This window comes from Marmota marmota, unplaced genomic scaffold (genome assembly GCF_001458135.2).
Source record: "Marmota marmota marmota unplaced genomic scaffold, marMar, whole genome shotgun sequence".
Classification (NCBI taxonomy): Eukaryota; Metazoa; Chordata; class Mammalia; order Rodentia; family Sciuridae; genus Marmota; species Marmota marmota.
Window position 1 is genome coordinate 13,803,796 of NW_026000093.1, and position 25,965 is coordinate 13,829,760.

Below are 25,965 nucleotides of genomic sequence, written 5' to 3' on the forward strand. Positions count from 1 at the left end.
CTCTCTCTCTCTCTCCCTCCCTCCCATCTCTGGTTCTAACTTTTTGCTTAAGTGCCCCTTATAATAATTTTGAGGAACCATACCCTTTAACATTTTAATTTAGTATCTACAAATTTTTAAAAGATTAAACAAATGCAAAGGATGTGATATTCACCATACTAAAAATTTTGGCATGTTATGATTAAAAAACTATAATGCTTTTATTTACTTATTGCAGTTCTGGGGCTCAAATGTAGGGCCTTGCCCCAATGCCTAGCAAGCACTGTACTTTGGAGCTACATCCCCAGTCCATGTAACACTCTTTTAAATGTATTCAGTGGAATTTAATCATCACAGAATCTAATTATCTACCCGCCCCCACACACATTCCTTGGAGAGTCACCCTGTACTTATGCCCTAGCTGAGTTTGAAGAGCATTGTTGTATAGAGCTATTTATCTAGCTTTTTCTTTTTTCTTTTTTTCCTACTAGGGCTCTTTCCTTAGCACCAAGGTGTCAGAGCTTAGCTACGCACTTGACATGTATCATCTCATTTAATCCTCAGGAGCCATCTTAGGTCAGTATTGTTATCTACATTCAGTAGCATATTATTTAGTCTCCAGGTGTTGGAAGAGCTTTTATTTTTTATTTTATCATTGATTTCTAATTTCATTCCATTATGATCTGATAGAATGCAGGGTAGTAGCTCTACTTTTTTATATTTGCTAAGAGATGATTTGTGGCATAATATATGGTCTATTTTAGAGAAGGATCTATTTGCTGCTGAGAAGAAAGTATATTCGCTTGTTGAAGGATGAAATATTCTATATATGTCAGTTAAGTCTAAGTTATTGATTGTATTATTGAATTCTATAGTTTCTTTGTTTAGCTTTTGTTTGGAAGATCTATCCAGTGATGAAAGAGGTGTGTTAAAGTCACCCAGAATTATTGCGTTGTGGTCTATTTGACTCTTGAATTTGAGAAGAGTTTGTTTGATGAACATAGATGCTTCATTGTTTGAGGCATATATATTTATAATGGTTATGTCTTGCTGATGAATGGTTCCTTTAAGCAGTATGAAATATCCTTCCTTATCCCTTTTGATTAACTTTGGTTTGAAGTCTACTTTATTTGATATAAGGATAGAAACCTCTGCTTGCTTTCATGGTCCATGGGACTGGTATGATTTTTCCCAACCTTTCACCTTCAGTCTGGAATGTCTTTTCCTATGAGATAGTCTCTTGGAGGCAGCATATTGTTGGGTCTTTTTAAAAATCCAATCTGCTAGTCTATGTCTTTTGGTTGATGAGTTTAGGCCATTCACATTTAGGGTTATTATTGAGACTTGATTTGTATTCCCAGCCATTTTTGTTTATTTTTGGTATTTAACTTGACTTGGTTTCTCCTTTGATTACTTTTTTCTTTAGGGTAATACTTCCCTTTGCTGATTTTCATTGTTGTTTTTCAATTCCTCTTCATGGAATATTTTGCAGAGGATGCTCTGTAGTGCAGGCTTTCTAGTTGTAAATTCTTTTAACTTTTGTTTATCATGGAAGGTTTTTATTTCATCATCTAATCTAAAGCTTAATTTTGCTGGATATAAGATTCTTGGTTGTCATCCATTTTCTTTCAGAACTTGGTATGTATTGTTCCACGATCTCCTGGCTTTGAGGGTCTGGGTTGAAAAATCTGCTGATACACAAATTGGTCTCCCCCTATATGTGATCTGATTCCTCTCTCTTGCGGCCTTTAAGATTCTATCCTTATTCTGTATGCTAGGCACTTTCATTATAATGTGCCTTGGTGTAGATCTGTTGTAATTTTGTACATTTTGTGTCCTGTAAGCCTCTTGTATTTGATTTTCCAATTCATTCTTCATTTTGGGGAAATTTACTGATATTATCGAAGAGATTGTGCATTCCTTTGGTTTGAAATTCTGTGCTTCCTCTATCCAAATAACTCATAGATTTGGTCTTTTGATGCTATCCCATAATTCTTTGATGTTCTGCTTATGGTTCCTTATACCATCTTCATTATGTGGTCAACTTTATTTTCCAGATTATATACTTTGTCTTCATTATCTGACATTGTGTCTTTCAAGTGATATAGTGATGCTTTCTATTGATTTTTTTATTTGGTTTTTTATTTCCTTCATTTCAAGTATTTCTGTTTTGTTTTGTTTTGTTTTGTTTTCAAAATCTCTATCTCCTTCTTGAAGTAATCTTTTGCTACCTGTATTTGCTCCCTTATCTTTGTTGGTGTGATCAATGGATGCCTGTATGTGCTCCCTTATCTGTTTATTGGTGTCATCATGGTTGCCTGTATTTGCTCTCTTATCTCTTTGTTGGAGTAACCAATTTATGCCTCTATTTGCTCATTTAGGTCACTCTTTAATTCACAGATAATTTTAGTTATGGATGTTCTGAACTCCTTCTCTGACATTTCATCAACTGTGCTGTCCATGGGTTCTGTTATTATAGTATCCTGTTTGTTTGGGGCACTTTCCTCCCTTGTTTTTTCATGTTGTCTATGTGATTTCCTTTCTTGCAGTGTTGATCTGAGGTATTACAGTTTCTACCCTATAATCCTGCAGTATCTGTGCAGATTATATGTACCTCACTTTGGTGTTAGGCTTCCAGACTGTGCTGGTGTCCCAAGATGGATGCTACTGCAACTGTAGGAGGTGGCAGCAATAGCAGGAGGTAATTAGAGATAGCAGTGCAGGTGTCTCAAGATGGATGCAACGTCTTTCAGAGATGGGGCTGAAAGGGTGGGCCTTACACTGGCTTGGGCATGCCTGCTCCAAGATGCAGCTGCTTCTAGGCCCTGTCTGTTGTCCCAAGTACAGGTTACTGCATGGGGGAGGCCATAGGGATAGTTGCAGTGTCTCAAGATGGAAGTGGGTTAGACCTGAGCTCACAGGTGTTAGTGGTGGTGGGTGGTGGGGTGGACCCAAGCTTACCCTGGGCCCTGGCTCCTACACAGGTCAGCGGGGCAGGTCTGGGCCAGGCCTGAGCTCTGGTGGGTCTCTGCCAGTGGCTGGATGGAACAGGGCCTACCTTGGGCCTGAGCTCCCATGCAGGTCCAAAAGGCAGGTCTGGATGTTCTCTAAATTTTTACTTATGAAGAAAATGAGGCCATGAGCTGGGGTTTGACACCAGGTCTTTCTGACTTTGTACTCTGCACTTTTTTGTTTGGTACCAGGGATTGAAACCAGGGGGAATTAACCACTGAGCCACATCCCCAGCCCCTTTTATATTTTGAGACAGGGTCTCACTAAGTTGCTTAGGGCCTTGCTAAGTTGCCCAGGCTGGCCTCAAACTTGTGATTCTCCTGCCTCAGCCTCCAGAGTTGCTGGAATTACAGGCATGTGCCACCATGCTAGCATACTCTGTACTTTTAACTGCTAATTAATACTTAGAATATACTGCGGTTAAAAAAGTTAGTGTTAAAGTCTATGCAGCACACCTTAAAAAGAATATGAATCTTCCAGCACTTTCTACCCTCCTACTCTGCTTTGCTTATCTATTATTAAACATTCCCCTTCTCTTGACCCAGAACATAGACCTATATTTTAGGAAGTCAGTCTATTTTTTTTCACTGCTATTTTCTCAGTACCTAGAACAGTGCTCAACATATTGCTGATGCTCAATAAATGTTAGTTGGATTATGAACAAAACTTACTGTGTATAAAGCTATTGATATTGTCAGAGATTAGGCATACTAGGGATTGCTATGTGTTTCAACTAACCTTCCTGGATTCCACTACAATCAATAGCAGTATGAGGTGTGATCAGTAATCTACTGACTTTGGATTAAAGGATGTTTGTATGCCAGCCAGTATCTTAAAAAAAAAAAAGTATTGTAATCACACACTCAAAGTGCTTGCCGAGCAGCTATAAAAAGACAAATTCTGTTTATCTCATTCCAATTACTGAGGATAAAACATGGATTGGTATAGTCTTATTGGAGGACTACAGAAGGACTACATTCTTGAGTCATCATAACCTATCATATCATTCACTGTTAGAGTTAGGGCAAAGTTAGGGCATGTGCTAACAGCAGCCTTCTAGAAAGGAGTCCAATCTATTGCTAGGGTGGCCACAGATAGCTAAGTCTAAAGCCAGTGGAATAGCCTGAGCCTATCTGAGCATGGAGTGGGAACTATAGCATGCTCTAGGAAAGAATGCATCGTATGAAAGAAGGAACCATATGTGATGAGCTCTACCTATCTTTACCTGTCAGAGAGAATTGAAATTCTGAGTACAACATCATTACCACTAGTCTCCGACTCACCCCTAAGCATGCGCTGGTTTTAGTGAAAAAGAAAGCCAAAAGAAAAAAATGGAAGGAGCTTTTCTACTAATGTCTAACCCTTATTGGGGGGGGGGGTCTAATAGAGGGTATCACAAAGGTCATTGCCTAAGCCTGGCCCTGCACCTCCCATGGGGTACAGCCCAGAAAGCCTTGATGACTCCCTCGAGAATAAAAATAAAAACAGCAGATGAGGCTTGTGCTATGCCTACCTCAGGGGGTAGATGGGGAAGAGCAGCAAGTAACTGTGCCCAGTCGAATGGCAGCAGTCTAGAGCCCAAGGTTGGATGTATTGGTGACCATGGACATACCCACTGAACACATGGCAAATAAGTATCATTGACAGAGTGGAAACTTAGCTTGGCAAACTGCTGCTATGTGAAAATGAACAAGTTCCTAGACCCCAGAAGAATTTTTCAGAGCAGACCCCTAGAAGGACTTGGGTACTGGAAACTTTTCAGGTAACCCAAGTTCTTGAGTCACTTGAAAGGGGGCAAAGCCTGAATATTGGGTTTATTTATAGAGCAATCTTGGCCTCTCTCATTTCAACAGGTTACTATCTCCCAGCTGTCTAACTATGTCACTATTCAATATTATTTCTCTCCCTCCTCCATCAACTTCCCCACCAGATTCCTAACTTAAAATTTTTGTTGACTCAGAGAGACCGTTTAAACTAGGTGGGAAGACAATGCATGCCAGTGTTTAAGGCAAATGAGTGAAAGATAATCTTAACCATTCTAGGTGTGTCATAATTTCAAAAGATTCACTCAAATGGGTCTCCAGATAGCATGGTAGGGGGACATAAAGACTTTAGCTCTGGAAGATTGAGGAAAATATTTGCTCATCTTGTACAAGCTGTGGTAGGAATTGAGTTGGTCTGGCCAAATTTGAATTTAAATGAGCCTGACTTAGAGTTTAAGCTCTTTAGGATGATTATGCTCTACAATGCTACAGGCAGGTTTATTCATTTGTGAAGATCCCAGATGAGACTCCTACCAAGAGTTTCACTCTGTGATATATCACTTTCAATGTGGACTGCAAATTTACCTTATGCTAGATAAATGTTTTTTTTTTTTAACAGTAGTATCAAATGGCAGGATAATTTTAGACTCTGAGGATGAGGGGATATTTGTTCAATTGCAATAGTGAGTGGTATTTTCATTGTGTTGTTCCACAGGGGTTCTACATATCTTGAAAAAAAAAAGTGATCTCATTTCTTTTTACAGAATCTCAATGAGATAAGAACTTTAGTACCTGATAGATTGACATAGCAAAAGCCTTCCTCCTGTCACCTTTCCCTGCTGTTCTTTGAGGTAGCAGGGAACTCTAATATATCAGCTGCTTTATGAAGAAGCATGGTCAAAGCATGGTTTCAGAAAATGTAGGAAAAAGATGCTTTATAGACGCCATGATAAAGATTCATAAATAGACACAGAAGAGACTGAGACAGGTCTTTGAAGCTGCTATTTATGGTTATTATCTTAAGAAATAAAGAACTAGAGATGCCAACAATCTCTTTCACAAACTTTATACTCTTAGAGAACACTGACCCTTTTCCTTTTCAGATTTAGACCCCACACCCTTGCTCAGTGGCAGGGGAAAAGGGTTGTGATTCCAGACTTCTGATTAGAAATAGAGCTAGTCAGACATGGGTGAGTATAGGACCCAGATGAGTCTTGGGATCCTGTGCCAGGATTGGGATTGGGACATACAAAACCTAGAAAGTAGAAAGTGAACAGGAGTTGAAATTTTTCCCTCACTCTTCCTCTACTTACCTTTCTGGGGCAAAGGGATTTCCCTCTCTAAGAAGCTCAAAACTGGTTTAAAAAGACAGCCTTGAAGGGAAACAGACTAAATTATCTATCAACAGGAAACTCATTAAATCCATGCCATGTCATGGATTATTACATGGCAGTATGAAAGACTAAGGAAACTTTCCACATATTGATCATTCTAAAATGCGTTGCATAATATATAAGATAGGAGGCATAATACACCACCATTTGTATAAGAAAAGAAATATATGTTTAGACCACTTACATTGAATATACTTATATGATGTCTTAAGGCTGCCATTATTTTTATTTTCTGTTTCTCATTTCTCTGTTTTCCCTTCCTTGTCTTCCTGTGGGTTGTTTAGGATTTAATTTTGACTTATTTGTACTATTTTGAAGTATTAGTTTGTATAGCTCTGTGAATTGAGTATTTGTGTGTGTGTGTGAGAAAGAGAAAGAGAGAGAGAGAGAGAGAGAGAGAGAGAGAGAGAGAGAGAGAAGCTTATCATAGTCTATTGGATCAATGTTTTTCACATTTGTACTTCCATTTAGGTCCCTTTATCTTTCTACTTCTAAATATTATTCTCTTGAGTATATCAGGTGGTATTATAATTTTTGCACCAATCATCATGTATACTTAAGAAAACTCATGAAAAGGATAGTCTTTTGTATTTACCCATATTTCTGCATTGTTCTTTCTTCCTAATATAATGTAAGCTTATCATTTCCTTTCTTTCGAAGAATTTTAGTAAGCCATTCTGTAAGAATAGATCTGCTTGTGACAAATTCAGATTTCCTTTACCTGAGAATTTATTTATCCTTGATTCCCACAATATAGTTTCCCCAGACACTGAAGTTGTACTTGACAGTTCTTTTCTTTTAGAAAAAAAAAAATCACCAGTGTCCTCTGTTGCTTCAGATAAAAAATATGCTGTGATTCAAGTTGGTGTTACCCAATAGGTAACGTGTTGTTTCTCTCTGGATGCTTCTCAGATTTTTTTTCTTTGTTTTTAGTTTTCAGAAGCTTAAATTATATTGGATTTGAAATGGATTTCTTTGGGTTTATCCTATTAGAATTCACTCAACTTCTTGAATCTGCAAGTTTATATCATTTGTCAAATTGTGGAAATTGTCAGCCACCAATTCTTTGAGTATTCTTTCAGTTCCATTCTGTTTCTCCTCTCCATTGAGGAAGTCAATTTTATAAATGTTGAATCTTTGTTATTGTCCTGCCAGTTCCTGAGACTATCTCCCATTTATTTTCTCTCTGTTTTCCAACTGGGTAAATTTTATTGGTCTTTCCTCAACCTCACTGATTCTGTCCTCTGTCATCTCTGTTCTACCATTGAGCTCACCCAGTTAGAGTTATTATTTCTGCTATTTCTTATATCTATAAATCCAGTTGGATCTTTTAAAAAATAACTTCTATTTGTTTAGCAAAATTTCCTATATTTTTACTTATTTTAAGATAATTTTCAATTGTTTATTGAATCTTTTTTATGATGATTGACTTGAAATACTTATTAGACAATTCCATTATCTGACTCAGGTCAGCATGGCAGTCAGATGATTGTTTTTCTCATTTGAGTTGTGATTTTCTTGGTTCTTTAGAATATGGATAATTTTGATTGCATCTGGATATTTTATATTATTTAGGAGACTCTGGGTTCTATTTAATTTGTTTATTTTAACAGGTAGTCACCCTGGTTGAGTTGAGTATATAGGACCTAGCCCACTTTTGTGGGTGGTTCCAAGGACAACCTAATTTTCAGAGCCTTTAGGTCCCACTGTGGTCTCTATTGTCTGTCTCCTGCCTCTGAGGCTGCCACAGCCCTTGTTGATAGTAGTTGAGGAGCGGAAAGGAATTTCACCTAGTTGGGTACTTTAAGGTGAAGGGAGACCGAGCCTGCAGGGACAAAAAGCACTTCCTGGGCTGGATTCCTGTTGCAATGGGTTCCCCCTTTCTAATGTTCTCTGTCAAGTGGGGTCTCTATGTGGGACTCTCAGGCTGGTGAGAAAGAAAAGTACTCTCCCTGGCCCATTATTGTTAGGGGGACCTTCAGGTGGCATTTCTTGCTGTATCTGCAAGGATTGTCTGGTGGTTTGGGCAGGACTGAATCCCTTCTGTTTCTAGATTGGATGTTGGGAAAAAGTGGACCTGGGTTACCTCCTGATGGGTGAGGATAGAGGAATCATAAGATGCTTTGCTGCTGTTGTCTCCCTTTGCTCCTGAGGTCCCTAACCAATCTGCCTCCCTCTTTCTGCCTTTCAGACATCCCTTTTGATTGTTTATTGTGTTATTTTCAAGGACTTTAGTTATGCTTAGCAGGGAAGGACAAGTCTATGCAGTCTTGCCTAGACTGGAAATTCTCCATTTATGCTCCTATGAGCATAAGATCTCTAAGGGTCCACAAGGAAGTGATAATACTCTCCCCCCCACCACCCCCAGGAAGTGACCTAGGGGATAAGAGGTAAATGGGAGACCTTTTTTGTGTGTACCTATATGTACGTTCTCATTTTAATCAAGTGAATATATTACCTATTCAAAAATAAAAATAAAATGTAAAAGAAACAGCCTCCTAACTCAACATTGTTTTCAAGAGGACAACTAAAAATTATATCAGAGGGCATGCAGCACATGGATTCAACAGTTGGTAACTGTATTAAATTTCATTGACTTTTAATTTCACTATGCTGTCACTACTTTGATCCAGATCTCTGAATATAAGAATAATATTCTCAGTGGATTTGCTGCTTGCTCATACATTTTGAATAACTTGCAGAATACAAATGTGTAATTTAGATAGAAGTAGATGCTTTCAGCAGCATACTAGTACCCTAATCAGCTGAAAAAATAATATTTGTATGACATTAAAACAAAATTAATAGGAAGACACTGGTTACATGAAAATACTTCTTTGTGTTGTAATTATTAAACTTGTAAACAAGTCAGCATAATTAATGCCTTAATTAGGATATGACCTGAAATTTTAGCTTCCAAAATTAATAAAGGCAATTAAAAGGCACATTTGTAAATTAAAATGAGTTTTAAGAATTACAAGGTAGTTGGACAAAACTTTTTTATCCTCATTTGGGGGACATTTTTGTAGATATTGAACCTACAATGCAATTGCTCTGATACCCATCCATAAGCCCTAGCACAATAGCACAGCCTGAATCCTTAAGAGTCAAATTTAGTGACCTTCAGACAAGAATGTGCCCCAATAGGGGCTGAGCATTCCCAGAACGCTCCTTCTAGATAGTTCTAGGGAAAAATGAAACAGCAAAGACTTTTCTCTGAATCAGAAGACTGATATTTACAGACTTTACCACTTTCACAAAACTATTTAGGTACAAATAATAGTTTTCACTGCTATCATTTATTCTATAATACAAGCTTCTTGAAGGCATTTCAGATTGCATAGTTTACCATGTGGTGAAGCACAATACAAGGCCAAAGAATTTTCCATTAGTAGATAACAAAGGAAAATTTAATAAATATTAGTGGGCTGGTGATTTGGAAAAAAAAAAAAACTTATTTAATAAGGACTCCTACCTTATTCCTTTATGCCAAAATAAACTCCAGATGGATCAAAACTGTAGTAAAATAGCAAAATCATAAATGTACTAGAATAAAATAGGAATAAATATTGTAATTGAGAGAGGCTTTTTTAACCGTGACAGGGAAAACAAAAACCATAAAGGAAATGACTAACAAATTTGACTATTCAAAAATATTTAAAATTCCATAACATTAAAAAATCTAATTTTAAAATTTAAAAAAATTAAAATTAAAATTTTAAAATTAAAAATCCAATTTAAGACCAAATCAAAAAGTAACTTCCTATAAAGGTCTACTTTATTTCCAAATAAAGAAATAATTGGAAACATGCATTATGATTGGTGCAAAAGGATATAAAATAAATTAAAATAACTTACAGCTTCAATAATAGCTCATAAAATGATTATATGAACTGGAGAATAACTATAGGCTGCAGGAGAAAAGGGTGAAGGAAAGAAAGAGAAACTGTGGGGCTGAAATAGGGCAAATTATATTCCGTGCATGTATGATCATGTCAAAATGAACCCCATTATTATGTATAACCGTACTGCACTAATACAACTTTAACAATCATAATATGTAATGACTTCATGATATTTTCAATGAAGGACCTATAAAAAGATAGTTGGAAAATATAGATGAATTCAATTTAATTTTTAAGCATCTTGTCTCGACAGAAAAAAAGACAAAAAATATTAATAATTATTATTTCTATGATAGAATTATGAATAAATGTCACTGTTTTCATTTTTGGTAATTTGCAAATTTTTTACAATAAGCAAATTGATTTTGTACTCATTTTTTTTATTCCTTGGAGCTTTAAATGAAAGGATATTTCTATTTTCCTAAAAGTAGCTAACACAGAATTAGATTAGATATGAAAAATCAAAACTGAGGTCTTGAATAGTATAGCTTATAATATAGCAATTTTAACAAACTCCCTTTTATTAAAAAAGAAAGAAAGCCCTCCACCAGATTCAGCAATGCTATATCACATGGGTTAATTGCAGCTATTGGTTGTAGTTGGTCCTCCTCTTTCTCTCTCTTTCTCTCAGATGTAGGATGAGAATTCTGGCTGCCCTTTCCTAAGGCCTGGTATCATACCAGATAATTCAATTCTTCCTTGAAATCATTGTCATGCCTGTCTATTCCTGTCTATGTTGCAGAGCAGGCATCATGGGGTCCAAAATTCAGATTACCTGGTCTTGGCAAGAAGCTTATGTCTTAATTGGAGCCACTTGCTAGTCACAAAATTGCTATCAGTAGTGGCACAGGAAATGTCACCATTGAACTTCCTCTGTACCTGTAGGTTTTCTTAATTTCTTCATTTGATGCTCCCTTAGGCAAACCAAGAATTTCATATAGAGCTTCTCCAGTTGTCGACAAAGTCCGCTGTCTTTGGTTAGGTATGTTACATGCCATATTCTCAAGCTGCAAAACCAGAGGGAAAAAATAGTCATGAAGGTCATGCACACTGGATTTCTCTCTCTGAAAGGGAAGACAGTTCATTCTTAACCTTTTGTGAAATGACAATCTGAAGTATGTTTGTGTGCTACCTGCAAAAGGAGGGGAGAAAAGTGTTAAGAGAGCAAAAAAAAAAAGAAAAAAAAAAGTCAGGTGTCAAAGGATACAGACAGCCACACAAATAACATACAGCTTTATCTACGTGGTTATATATAAGCAAAATGTTATGTTACCTAAACATCTAGCTAATTTAGAAGTGTTGAGAATCAGTCTTCACAGATTTTGCAGATGTAGGAATTTTGTTTTGCTTCGTTTGGGTAGAATTTTCATAACTTCTTTTTCTTCTCTCTCTCTCTCTCTCTCTCTTTTTTTTTTTGCTATATTTTCCAAACTTAGTGAGGAATGGAAAGAATCTTTCTTTTTATTCCAACTTGATTGGTCTAGCCATTGATCAAGAGTTTGAAAAACAAAAACAAAACTTTTTAAATACCAGGAAGAAATTCCTGGCCTCCTCTAGGACCTATGTTAAAAATTCTCTGCAGCTGGAGCTGTGGAATCCCAGAGGTCTATACCCCTACCCTACAACACTCCTTGGTTCTGTACCTGAGCTCACTCCTTTTCCTTTGGTCTATCCAGAAATGGTTGGGCTATCAATTCCCAAGGAGCCATTTGCCTGTGCATCATGACTCTGGGGGACTCAGGAAGCAAGCAGATCTGGTCAGGGGGGATTTGGCATTTCTGTATTCTCTACATGGGGCTTGGGGTATGGCTCAGTGGTAGACTGCTTACCTAGCATGTGCAAGGCCCTGGCTTCAACTCCCATCACCAAAAACAAAAATACAGAATGTATTCACAAGTTAAATTCTCTAAGCATTAATATCTTCACCTGTAATAATGTAAAGATGTTAAAGTTCCCCACATAACAATATCTTAAGTGTATATAAATAATGCATGTAATGTATCCAGGACATAGCAATCTCATGGAAATTTACTTTCATTAAAGGCAACACATAGTGCACTGTAGTCAACCCTCTAGGGTAGAAGATTGGCCTTGCCATTTTTTGCTCTATGTGCTTCCTCATTTGTAAATTGGAGATGAAAATGTACCGTAAACTCATGGAGTGTTGCAACAATTAAATGAGTTAATATATATGTGTACACAACAGTGTATGTATCAGCAGTAAGCATAAAAGTTAAAGGGTACAACTCAGTGTTCATCCCCACAAGTGAACAGATGAACAAAATGTCATGTATTCATAGAATGAAATAATTATTGAGACGTGAAAATAAAGTGGAACTCTAACACATACTACAACATAAACAAACCTTGAAAATATTATTCTAAATGAAGGAAGTCAGTCACAAAATGATAAATATTGTTTCATTCCATTCATCTGAGGTACCCAGAACAGGCAAATTCATAGAGACAAACAGTAGAATAGAAGATGCTAGGGGCTGGGAAGAGTGGGAAATGGGAAGTTGTTGCTTACTAAGTGCAGGGCTTCTGTTTGGAATGATGAAAATTTCTGGAAATAATTGGTGGTGATGGTTATATAATAAGGGGAATGTACTCAATGTCACTGAATTACACACTTAAAATGGTTATCAGGGTAAATTTTGTTATGTATATTTGTTATGATTTGGATGTGAGGTGTCCCCAAAAACTAATGTGTGAGACAATGCAAGAAGGTTTAGAGGAGAAATGATTGGGTATGAGAGCCATAAGCCAATCAGCAAAGTAATAATTAACTGATGGGATTAATTGAGTGGTGATTGAAGTCAGGTGGGGTGTGGCTAGAGGAGGTAGGGCATTGGGGTCATGGCTTTGGGGTATATATTCATATTTGGCAAGTGGAGATCTAACTCTTTCTGCTTTCTGATCACAAGTGAGCTGCTTCCCTCTGCCACACTCTTCTGCCATGATGCTTGACTTCACCTTGAGCCCCAAGGAATGGAGTCTGCTGTCTATGGATTCAGACCTCTGAAACTCTGAGCCTCTAAATAAACTTTTCCCCACTGCCTTTACATGCTGGGTATAAAACTCTGAAACTCCCTCAACTCGGGGTTCAGGGGATTAATTAATTACAGCAAAAGCTGTGCCCTCTGAACCTGGCTGCAACCAAATAAAACTGTTTCCTGCTAAACAAAAATAAATAAATAAATAAATAAATAAATAAATAAATAAACTTTTCCTCCTCCACAATTGTTCTGTTCAAATCTCTTAGTCACAGCAGGAAAAAAATCTGACTAAAAGTAATATTTTATCATAAGAGCAAAATTGAAACAACTACAAACAAAAACTACTGAAGACTGCAAGCTCATCTGACCCAAGTTCTTTGAAAATCATTGTCCATCTCTTGGCTTTGGGCCTTGTGCAGCAACTGCTATAAGAGAGAATGAATATGAATGAATCAATATACCAGGGCTAAGGAGGTGGTGTCAAGGCTTTGGAGATGCTCATGGGCAGCACAAGGAATCCCTGATTGACAATGGTGCATCAGAAGAGCTGGGCATGCACATCCCAATGGTGGATAAGCACGGTTAGAGCAAATCTCCCATCCCTGCTCCCACTAGGTTATGAACATCAACATGGGCAAGGGTAGAGGCCACAGGATGTCACCTGGTGGGTCAGGTGGTCTTAAAGTCCTCAGAAATCCGCAAATGGTATAACAAGGGCTGGTGGCCCTAAGGAATTCAATTAAAGAGAACAATATCCAGAACTTCAGAATGTGTTTGTGAGCCTTCAGCTTCCTTCAAGTTTAAGAAAAGGAAGGCACTTGTGAAGGGAGTCAGGCACCAGGCAAAACCTCTGCAGCCTTGAAGGCTCTGAGGACAGAACTAGCCAGCCATGGCTGCAACTGGGCAAGGTCAAGGGCTTGCCATGTGACATGGCACATTGTCCACTCCCATAAAAGCCAGGAAACCTTGGTTCACATAAGGGCAGAGGAGAAGGAACCCTGATTCTACCCACCACACTATAAAACCAAACAGACACACACACTGACTGGCAGCCACTCGGTAAATGGCTACATTTATTTCACCTCTGCTCTGCCTGACTTTTCTCACCCATTCTCATCTGAATTTTCCTGGGGAGTATGCAATTCAAAATGGGTCTATGTCATCCTAACCCCATAGCTCAGCCCTATCTTGGAAATATATAGCCTTGTTCACTCACTATTTGCAACTGAAGGAAAAATTGCCTGAGTAACTGATACCTTCCTACTTCCTTCCCAGTCACCTCTCCTCTGCCCTCACCATCACCACCCCCCCCACACACACACTCAAGATACTAATAATTTTCTGCCCCACATATCCACCTAATGTTTCCCAGTAAGCAGGTAGCCAACAGGTTTCTCTACAAGTCATACCACATGTCATGAATTAATAGGATTCTGTGTGGCCCTTATATTGTGGTGGACAAGCACAGGACCACAGTCAGCCTACTAGCTCCTTTGCTGGATAGCACGATCCCCAAAGTCACTGGATGGCCATACTAAGAGCATACTAACAAACCCCACTTCTGGGCTTAAGCACAAAGGAAATGAAATCAGTGTGTCAAAGAAATATCTGCACTCTCATGTTCATTACAGCACTATCCACAACACAATGGTATAGAATCAACCTCAGTGTCTATCAATAGATGATTGGAATAAGAAGGTGTGCTATATAAATACACAATGGGTTTATTCAGGTTTTTTTTGTTTGTTTGTTTGTACTGGAGATTGAACTCCGGGGTGCTTAACCACTGAGCCACATCCTCAACCCTTTTAATATTTTAAAGATATTTTAAAGATCCTGTAGAGACAGGATCTTGCCAAGTTGCTTAGAGTCCTGCTAAGTTGCTGAGGTTGGCTTTGAACTTGTGATCCTCCTGCTCCAGCCTCCTGAGCTGCTGAGATTACAGCATGCGCATCACACCAGGCTCCATTCAGTTTTACAAATAACCTTGTCATTTGAAAAAGCGTAAATGAGCCTTGGAGGACATTATGCTAAATGAAATAAACCAGACACAGAATAACAATCACCATGTGATTTTATTTACACGTGGGATCAAAAAAGTTTATACTCAGAAGCAGAGTAGAATAATAGTTATGCTGGAGTGGAGGTGGGGGATCAGAGAGATGTTGGACAGAGGGTATAAAATTTTAGTTAGACCGGAAGGATAAGTTTAAGAAATCTATCGTACAACATGGTGACTAGAGTTGATAATCATGTATTATAGTCTTAAAAATTGCTAAGAGCAGATTTTAAGTGAGAGAGAACTTCACAGAAAAGGTGAAGTCTGAACTTCTAATAACACTATGATTCGTCTCTGTAGAACTTGGTGTATCTTTTTCTATTTTGTTCTTATATCCAGGTACAACTTTGGACCCATATGGACTTGGACCCAGTGACTTTTTTGTTCATTTATTTGCATAAACCACAATGAAGGACTTCTGGGTTTGGAGGCTGAAAGAGGAGGAAGAATCTAGCTGAGAGAGAAGATGAGAGGAGTCTAGACCAGAGAGGCTAAAGACCAAAGAGATGTTTTCATGTTAAGGGATAAAGGGAACAAAGGTTTGGAACTTTGAACCCTCATCACGGGGAAAGTCGACACCCAGGCAGGTTCAGGCCGGCATTTTCCTACCCAGGAAGCAGAGGCAGAGCATGTGACAGTCAGGGGACATTGCTGCTCCTCCCCAAGGCCTGCTAAGAAGGGATAATCTCAGATGGCCCACAGTCACTTCTGAAAATGTTTGCAACATTCCTGGGGATGCTCAGAAATGTCTGGGATCATTGGAAGCTTCAGAATCCCAATATAAGAAAGACTTAGTACCCACAAGGGACAGAAAGGGTGAGGGTAGGAGGAAGTGAGGGGCTTAAAGTTGGATAGATTAAGAAAATCATTAAGAAAATAATGATCTATATGTGTACGTCAAAATACACTCTATTGTCATTATATCTAAAAGGAACAAATAGATTTTTTTAAATGATCCAAATAAAAAAAATGGGGACTGATGCTCATAGAGATGATGGGGGTGAAGGCTGGACACCCAAGCCCCTCTCTGCAAGTCTCCCTTAGCATTGGCACATCTTCAGGGGAATTTTGCAGGGAGTAGAGCGCTGTGGTTGCACAGGTGAGATTTATCAGCAGAATAGCATGAAAAGCAATGAGGCCTCATTTATCCCCATAGCTCATGGGCTTGGGAACAGTGGTGTCATCACGCCCAGCAAAAAGTTATTACCCAGTCACGTGTCCCTCTTCATGACCATACTCTGAGGTCCTTAAGGACTATAAATCTATTTTTGTATTGATCTTCATAATCCCAGTGGCAGATGGTCTTAACATTAGTATACTACATGAAAAGGAAGGTAAACAGGGAACTAGCACTTACTGAGCACAGGTCTGTGTCATATCACTTAATCCTGATATCAACACTTGAGGGCATCAGGAAGGGACCCCCCAGGAGTTCAGAGAAACAGATTGCTTTCTGAAAGTTGAACAGGGAAGTCAGTGGATAATGGATCACGGAAGAGCTATCTTACAGTCATTCTAAAGAGATAAACGTCTCACAGGCCTGCACAATGGCTGGAAGCTGATAACTGCCTAAATGTAGAGTTAGCAGATTTTTCTTGTGTTGTTATTCAAAAGAGTGATTAGATGGGAACATGAAGAGAAAAGCAAATGTAGAGGCAAATGCTGGCTGGGCCATTGAGGCACAACTGAGGGGAAAAGCCCAAGGATTCAGGTCCCAATTGAGTCTTAACCATTCCAGTGATGATTTACCTTTCCCTGAGGTCTGCCCTTGCCCTTTTCCTTATAAGAATGGTAAATTAATACCTAGATTTTATGCATCATCCTGGAACAGAGTTAGAGGGAGTCTGGCTTTCAGCAAGGCCTGCTCTCTGGGTCTGCTCAAGTCAGCTGAGGCCCAATGAGTCTTACTGTTTCAATCACAATAAGTTCATGATATGTTGATTACTCCCACCTTATGCAGGATTTTTTTTTTTTCAGTGCTAGGAATCAAACCCAGGGCCTTATGCATGCCAGGCAAGCATTCTATCACTGAGCCACATTCCCAGTTCTATGAAGGCTCTTAGAATAAAACTACCTGGTAGCCCCCAAGAGGTAACAGGGATTTGCCCCTATGTATTGCTCTCCTATTTTATAACTGAGGAAATTGAGTCCAACTGAAGAAAAAAATTATTTGCTCAGATTAACACAGGGAACTCTTGAATTCAGATCTGCCTAATTCTAAAGCCTAAATTCTTGCTAGTGTGCCCTACTGAATAATACTCAATATTTGAAGATGCTTTACAATACTCATCATTTCCCACAGCCAGTAATTTCATTTGATCCTCACAAGAAAGCTGAATGGTGATGACACTAAACCAAAGCAGCCTTGCACTGTTTCTCTCTCCAGGTCAAAGGGGGCCCCCTGCTGCTGTGTCTAGGGTGATGGGGGCACATGAAGGTCCAATGGGATCTCAGGGCTACAGTGCAAGTTTCCTCCCTCAGTGGGGCCACTGAACTTACATGTAGACAAAGAGAGTTCCCAAAGGAGAGTTAAGAAAGAGGATAGTTAAGAATGCATGGGTTACACAAAAATTTTGAAACTTCTGCTAAGAGTACAATTTTTAAGTCACATAGGGATGAAGATTTCTTGGCCACTGGGTCAAATCTGCCTGAAGCATCTCTAAGGAGCCTTGTGACAACTCTCAGGACTATGAAAACCACATTGCCCATAGCCCTGAGGCCTTCTAGTCTATGCTAAACTTGTTCCTGTTACGAAAATAACACACTCTTCCTTCTCTATTCCAAAACTTCTAATTTTTAATTATTTTCCCTTTTGACTAGGGAGTGATGGGAAGAGATATATTAGATTTGGCATTAGGTATCACTTTTACTAGGTTCACCAATATCTGTGAGCAAAATTATTTGCTCAGATTAACACAGGGGACCTCTTGAATTCAGATCTGTGAGCAAAACTGTCGGCCATTAGCATTCATAGTCTTCAAGAAGACACTGAGATTCCTAGAGAGGAGAATTGCTTTCCAATTGTGATTAAGGCATCCCCCCCACTCCCCCACCCTGAGTCTGGAAAAGTTCTCTGGAACCATGGTGAGCACCAGCATATAGCTGCTTACCATTTGAAAGTCGGTCTCCTTCAAAATTATCCCAAGTATGGAACAAGGGAGATAGTCTCAGTTGGGGGCTACACCTAAGCCTTTCTAGAGCATCATCCTGGAAGCATCCTGGGGCTCATGCTTCCCTACCCTAGGCCCATGTTTCTACACACTCTTCCCAATGGGGGGAAAAGGCAGATTCTACATCTCAGTTTCACAAAATGGTAGGGTAACAAGCTATTTCTCTGGTTTATATATATTTTTCAAATCATCATTTCACTTAAAAATCTAATTACACGCTGGGTGTGGTGGCACAGGCCCACAATCCCAGTGGCTTGGGAGGCTGAGGCAGGAGGATCACAAGTTCAAGGCCAGCCTCAGCAATTTAGTGAGGCCCTAAGCAACTTAGTGAGACCCTGTCTCAAAATTAAAAATACTAAGGGCTGAAGATGTGGCTCAGTGGTTGAACACCCCTGGGTTCAATCCTTCGTAACTCTTCTCAATTCCAATCACATTATAATTTATTCCTGCTAAGTGAAATCCAGTAGTTGTTGGTTGCTTTGTGGTGTGAATTGATCAATACTAACAATGGGTGGTATGGAGCACTTACTGTATTTATTGTCTACTCTGCCCTATACCCCAAAGGTTTCTTTTTAGACAGATAATATCTTTTAATTAAGGTTCTTTCAAAAAGTCCATTTGCATTATATTGAAACTGAAGAAAATAACGCACTCTTCACTCAATAGTTGGCTGACTGTATAGACTGCAACAGAAAGGAAAAGACTGCAAAGCTGCTTTGTGCATCAAGTAGCAACGACATACTTTTTCTGTCTCCTTGTTGAGCTAGAAGCCAGACTTCTCATATATTATTGATTTACATGACATTTGGCTTCAGATTCAATAGAATAATATGTTCAAATGCTTAAAGTATGAAAACAAAGATCTTACGCCTCAGATGCTCACTACAGAGTAGTAGTCAAAACATCTTGTAAAAATGCTTCCCAAATAAGCTTATATAAATCATGAAACCATAACATTATTTAATTCCTTATAGAAAATACCCTTGATTCATTCTATTTCTATAGTCTTTGGAATTCTAATATTCTTAATAATTCAAGTCTTTATTATTTATTCATGGTCTTTCATCTACAAGCCATCCAATGGGGAAAATGTTGTCATGCAAAGTCATTAAGTAATTTAATTTTAATCATCCAGTACATGATACTTTATCTTCTGAGCTTAGATTACTCTTTAGCTGAATTATAATGCCATTAATATCACAATTTCTTAAAGCATTAGCCACTATATAGTCACTACTGAGCTCTATGCTGCTCCCCTGTTTCTATACAATTTTATGTTGAAATAAAAATTTCCCTTCAAAGCAAAAGAAGTTTCACCTATGTCTGTTATGTGAATTTTGAAAAATGGAAAAAAAATCAAGCTATGCATTTCTTGCCAGGGTCCCTTCATAATAGAGAACATGAATGTGGGCAGGGGCTATTAACTCATTAAACACAGCAAACACACTTCCAACTGTTGTCACTGGGGACACCAACATGCGTTACCATTTCATTGTTACTTTTCCAATTCCTTTATAGAAATCTGTTTAGTGGAGCAAAATCCCCATAATCCAGATAATTTGACTTAAAGCCAAACACATCCAAAAGGTAACCCTGTGTTAAAAGTAATCACTCTCCCCAACATGATTACGTATATGCAATTTGGAAAAAAAAAATTTTTTTAGCTCTAGTATGTATACAAACAGTCCTGAAGATGAGGCAATTTGGAATTGTTACAAATAACCCACTGTACCTGTTCCTATGACTCCAATTCTGTTCTCCAACAGGAACAACTTGCTGTTTTCAACTAGTCTGAAAGTAGGCGTGCAGAGAAATAAAAGAAGGCAACCACGAAAAGAGCTGTTCCATACCTGTTCTACTGTTCAGAGCAAACAGCTGCTCCTTTCCATCATTCCCAAGCAGGAGTCCAGTAGGTCAGTGGAGTCAGGTTACTTTTCGGCAGCTACTCTATCAGCCAATTGGTTATCCCTCTGGAAACCATAACAAAGAGAGAATAAAACATGCATGACGGTACAGTTTGGTATTACAAGGCATCCAGAGATACCAAAATATATACTACACCCACTCTTCATTCTTTGTCAGCCAGTGCCTGACTCCTTAAAAGGACTTTCCATTAGGAAAACAAGCTAATCTCTTGACCTATAGAGTTAGGTCTTTGAAATTTTCTTTACTTATTTATTCATTGATTTATTCGGTTTTGATCTAAGGCCCTGTCAGTTGATTTATAATTGCTGGAAAGACCATGCAACATTCAGAAGGGGGACATGTAAATTGCTATCTGTATAAATCCAAGTATTTTCATATCAGTACATTGTATCCTAATCTTCTTCAGAAGGCATGGAGTCACAGTAATTGAATCCCTTGTTAAAATGATGGCCAAACTGTCTTGTAAAAAGTCATATGAGAAAACAGTTCCTATGATTTCAGTTAAGATCTTACTGACTGAAAGTCTTAAATAAGACAGATGCTACTTCTGAATGTGGCTCCTGAGTCTGTAGGTGGAGTTCATGTGTGGCTTAGTAGACAGATAGCAAGGCCTAAGGCTGTTTTATGTGAACACTGCACAACACTTTCGCCTCTAGAGGGCATTTCAGATACCAAGGGATATAGGAACTCTTCTTGAAAATCCTGATTTCTAGCAGTGTAGGAAGCAGTCCATCCTCAGAAATGAGGAGGGGTAGACTAATGATACTTAAATACTCAAGTTCTGACATCAATTCAGCTTAAGGACTGTGTATTTTAATGAAATGAAAATAGTTGCTGTATTGATAAAGTGAGATTACAGTTTTTATTAAAATTACAATTTATGAGCCAGGCAAGGTGGCACATGACTATAATCCCAGCTTCTCAAGAGGCCAAGGCAGGAGTTTCTCAAGTTTGAGACCAGCCTCAATGACTTAGAGAGAACCTATCTCAAAGTAAAATTAATATATATATATATATATATATATATATGGCTGGAGATGTAGCTCAGTGCCTGCCTAGCACATATAAGGCCCTGGGTTCAATCCCCAGTACCAGAAAAAAGTATTACAATTTGTATTTTTCAAATTCAGTTTAATATCATATACTTTAAAAAATGTATTAATTTTGTACAATTAATTCACTCTCCTTAAACCACTGATTTTTAAAAGTATTGCATAAACAATTAGCTTTTTAAAAATTAAGTACTGCAAAACTCTTGAGTAAAGTGAAACTATAGCTATTGCAAAGAGAAATCACAGTTTCTAATTCACCTGTTCATTCAACAATTAATCATCTATTGGAGCCAGACACTGGACTGAACTCTAGATATATACTGATAAACAAACACAAACACAGATGCTGAGTTTGTAGGTCATGGAGATAACAGCCTTCCAATAGAGACAGAGAGTAATCAGTCACTCAAGGAAGTATAAAAGTAAACTTTGGAGTGAAACTACAAAATATATGTATCCTGAGCAGAGGAAGATCAGACAAAGCTTCTCAGAACAAATACAACCAAGATCTCAATATAGCTAGAGGAACAGGTTGATGATAGAAGGAAATATATTCCAGGCAGATACAAGAGAACATTGAAAGCCCCTGGTGCTTAGGCGAGAAATAAAAGGGACACTGACATATGCTGTTATACATGGGAGGTTATTATGTACCCATACATAGATGGTTTTTAATACACCATCAAACAATACAGCAGATATCAGTAGAATTATATTCCATTTAGCCAGGTGAGATGTTTTAGAAGGTGTGAATTTCAAATGATGTTAGTAAAAGCAAGTGATTCAAGGAAAGCCCATAAACCACTCCTTGATATCATATGCACTACATGTAAAAGTGTTGTGAGATGATCCACTCACATTTTGAAAAGGAGGACTCAAAAGATCTTCCATGATTGAACTAAAGGGGCCCTTCTCTGAGGTGGAAAATTGGCATGAGAACCATAGCGGTGGTGAGAGGGAATTAAATGCTAAACTTCCTTTTTTGTTTCATTGATGGGCTCTTGACTGTTCCCTTAGGGACACTTAAGGACTTTTATATACTTCTGTCAATTGTCACACATGGTTAGGGTATTGTAAGAAATGACTAGTACGTTAGCACAGAATCTGAAATGGTACCAGATGAATTATTTGAATATTCAACACAAACAAACATACAAGAGCATTAGGGTACAGAGTTTTGAATTTACATTTCATACCTCAACAAGCTCAAATACCACTCATTTTGAAGATGGGATGTGCCACGATACATAGCTCCAGCAAATAAATCCCAATTCAAAGACTGTCCAACATAATGAATAAAGGCATTTTTTTTGTTACCAATGTTATAATTTTGATTACCTCTTATATCTACGCCTCTTATATTAATACTATTATTAAATGGAACTCATACTATCACTTTATAAATTTCAAAGGAATATATAAATTGATCAAGATTCATTGTGTTAAGTGAATTTAGAAGAGAAAAATACAGATGAATGCTTTATGTAAATTGAAAAAGCTGTTATTTATCACTCCAGCAGTATCTTAGATATAACCGTAGAATAACTCTGGTGATTCTTCTGTAAAATTTAGAGCTTATGTATTTCAGGAGAACAAATCAGTTAATTCCTACGATGTTTTATGATTTTTCCAAAGTTAAAAATAATGTCTCTTTTAAGGAGAAGTTACAAAGCAGATGAAGTTTTTAAAATTTGTTTTTATTGGTGCATTATTATTATACATGACAGTGGGATTCATTATGCCACATTCATAGATGCAAGTGACATAACAATCTCATTCTCCAGTACCTTCTCTTTCTTCCCCCCTCCTCCCTCCCCCCATTTTCTTGCTCTACCAATCTCCTTTCTATTATTATTTTTCCACTAGTGCTTTATAATTATAAATGGGATTCATTGTGGTCTATTTGTACGGACATAGGATAATTTGGTCAGTTTAATTTCCTAGTACTTCCCATGCCCTCTCTTCCTCTCTCTGTCTTGAACCCTTCCTTCTTTATTAGTCTTCTATTTTCATGAGACGGGGATGAAATTTTAACATACTCACGTCTATAAATACATAGAAAGAATAGAACCATAGAGGAATAAGTGGAAAAAAGTAGACTGGAAGTCTCTCTAATCATTTAGAAAGATGATAAAAATTTTGATGTGTGAAGCCCACCCAGATTGGGGTTAGGCTTAGGCATTTTTTTTAAAGACTCCTTGGGAGGTTTTAAAGGGCTTCCTGGGTTGAGAGCTGCTGTTCAACCCACAGCAGAGAGATCTGATGCAGAGAGTTCTTCAGTTAAGTAATGTGGAAACACCTGCTGACCATGCATCTCTCTGGAGGAATTTTGCATTCCTGGGTTTCCTAAGAAAACACTTACTGAAGATAATGGCGTCTGTGTGATTAGACACAAAATAAAATTTGTTTTTACATAGTTTAACTCAAGGAGCAGTATCCAAAAACAATATTCCTGTCTCAGGTTTTCAACAAATCCTGTGCCTAACTGTAATAAAATACATTTTTTATCTTAAAATGCACTTTTTGTCTGCCAGACCTTTTATCAAATGTCTACTATGATGTGCCAAGCATTATAATAGGAATGTTTATATGCAGATTGTTTTCTAGGGCACTTGTTAAGAAGTTACTCTCTCCTTGCCTCTCTAAATCAGAACTAAAGTACCCTGCTTCAAGGATTTGAATATGTGATCTGGGTAGATTTCATCCCAACTCTATAATTCATCAACGGTTTGAATGAATTATACAACAAATGGAAAGTGTTCCGCTATTATCATGTACTGCAAGGCACTGTATTGGGCGTTGTGGAGGATCCAGAGGAGGTGGTAACGATGACAGTCATGGTGATGGTGGTGATAATGGCGATGAAGATGACAGTAACTATCACTTTAACTAGATTATTTCATTGAAGCCCTATACAAAAGTATAAAGTGGTAAGATGAATCAATTTCTTTTTCTTTAAACCCCAAGTTGTCTCAAAATGATATTACAATGTTATTGACTTCATAATACTATTGACAAAGACTCTCCCGTGATGGAAGATTGGTCAGATTTTCCTTTAGACTTCATTCCCCTCTTTTCTCTCTGTATCTGGCCTGTGCTACCCAGTTGTAGCAAGAGCTGTGTAGAGAGAATCTCCCTCCTACCTCAATCTCTGACAACCCTCAGTATCTCATCCATTTCCTCATCTCCCACCCTTGGTATCCAATTACCCTGACCTGCCTTGAACAAGCAAAAATTTTATAAGGTTCATTTAACCAGAATCTTCCCTATCCCTGGTGTTTATGTTTAGTAAATTTCCATCTACCCACCTTAGTTCTGTTTGGGGGCTATAAATCTCGACTGGTTCAAACTGGTTCATACTGGATTCAGAATGGATTCCAGTGCTATGCTGGAGTTCTCTTTTCTCCTATTGCAATAGTTCCTGAATAAAACCTACTTATTCTACTAAAATGGATGCTTTTGTATCCTCCTTTATAAAGGAGGAATATAAAATGGGAGAGATTAAAGGAAACACCAGGGTTGCCAGCCAGTGAACAATGAACTCAGACTTTGAAACCAAGATGGCTGATTCTGTACCTAAAACTCATTTCAGAGTTGTGCTTCAAGAGCTTATAATTCCAAGGGATTTCTCCCTGCTGTATTTCCTTGCTTGTCAATCTGTGACTGAGATAGGTGGTATATGTTAAAGCTCTAAATTGGAGTACTATCTTTAAAGAAGGAATGACCAATAAATGTGTCCTCTAACGAGGTCCAATTTGCAGCTCTAGTGTCAAGGACAATATCCATTTGGTTAAGTAAAGCTCTGAGAGATGTGTTACTGAAAAAAGTTGACTGAGTCTTATCCCCTGCTAGGAAACATACTATGTATTTTACATGTGTGAAATTTAAACACCTTGTTACTTAAGGTCAACAATTGCTGTAATAAACCAAGGAGACTTCAGATCCAACAGATGTGTTTGACAAAATGTCTGTAAACAGAACCTTGATCTGTGATTTTGCCAATAGCTTCTACTCTGTTCACATTAGCTTAAAGATGTCTCTTATGATAGTCAACTAAAAAAAGAAGACAAAAATAAGGAAGGTCGCTGTTTGGGGCAAATATCTTTTAATAGGGTTTCCATTACAAACAGACTGTTCTGCAAATTGCCATCTGAGTGTGGCCAAGCAGCCTACAAAAGCAAGAGTATACAAAAACCAAAACACGGTGGGTTTCAATCCAATTTGGTGGTAGTTTAATAGGACAGTCCTGAAGATACATCTTCACATCTTAAATCTAATGGAGTCTCCTTCAAATGGATGCTTGCCCTGCCCAGGTAACAGACATGTGTAAAAGAGAAGGCAATGCCAAGTTTCCCTCTTGAGATTGACACTGCACTTATATCATACCTAAGTCTTCTACAAGACATGTATATTATTTGACATGACACTCATTCTCATTTAACAAAGAAATAACCCATCAGGTTATCTTGTGACTTCTCCCAAGCATGATCATCAAGATTGAGGCACTAAAAGCTGAAACTGGAATCCTTGTGCTCTGCTACCAAATTGTCCTTCCATAACCATGTTAAATAAAAAAAAAAGGCTGAATGAAGTGGGAGAATTGTAAATGACAAAAGGAATCCCTCTGTATTGGTGACCAGAAGCTGTTCCAAGACCCCACAAATGATCACCGGTCTGGGAAGCAAGTTCTCTGCCTTCTGGTCTCT

At 38.0% G+C, this 25,965-nt stretch overlaps 1 protein-coding gene across 6 annotated transcripts in view; it reads right to left on the reverse strand.

Annotated features, from left to right (window-relative positions):
• Positions 1-25,965, reverse strand: part of Dnajc5b (DnaJ heat shock protein family (Hsp40) member C5 beta) — a 224,018-nt gene that overhangs the window by 29,222 nt on the left and 168,831 nt on the right. For all 6 annotated transcript variants that reach the window (XM_048782999.1, XM_048783003.1, XM_048783002.1 and 3 more), the window contains 2 exons: positions 20,132-20,251; positions 10,933-11,060 (listed from right to left, as the gene is read on the reverse strand). In XM_048782999.1, coding sequence (XP_048638956.1) covers positions 10,933-11,051 — 119 coding nt within the window. In that variant the 5' untranslated portion in view covers positions 11,052-11,060; positions 20,132-20,251. The remainder of the gene's footprint in view (positions 1-10,932; positions 11,061-20,131; positions 20,252-25,965) is intronic.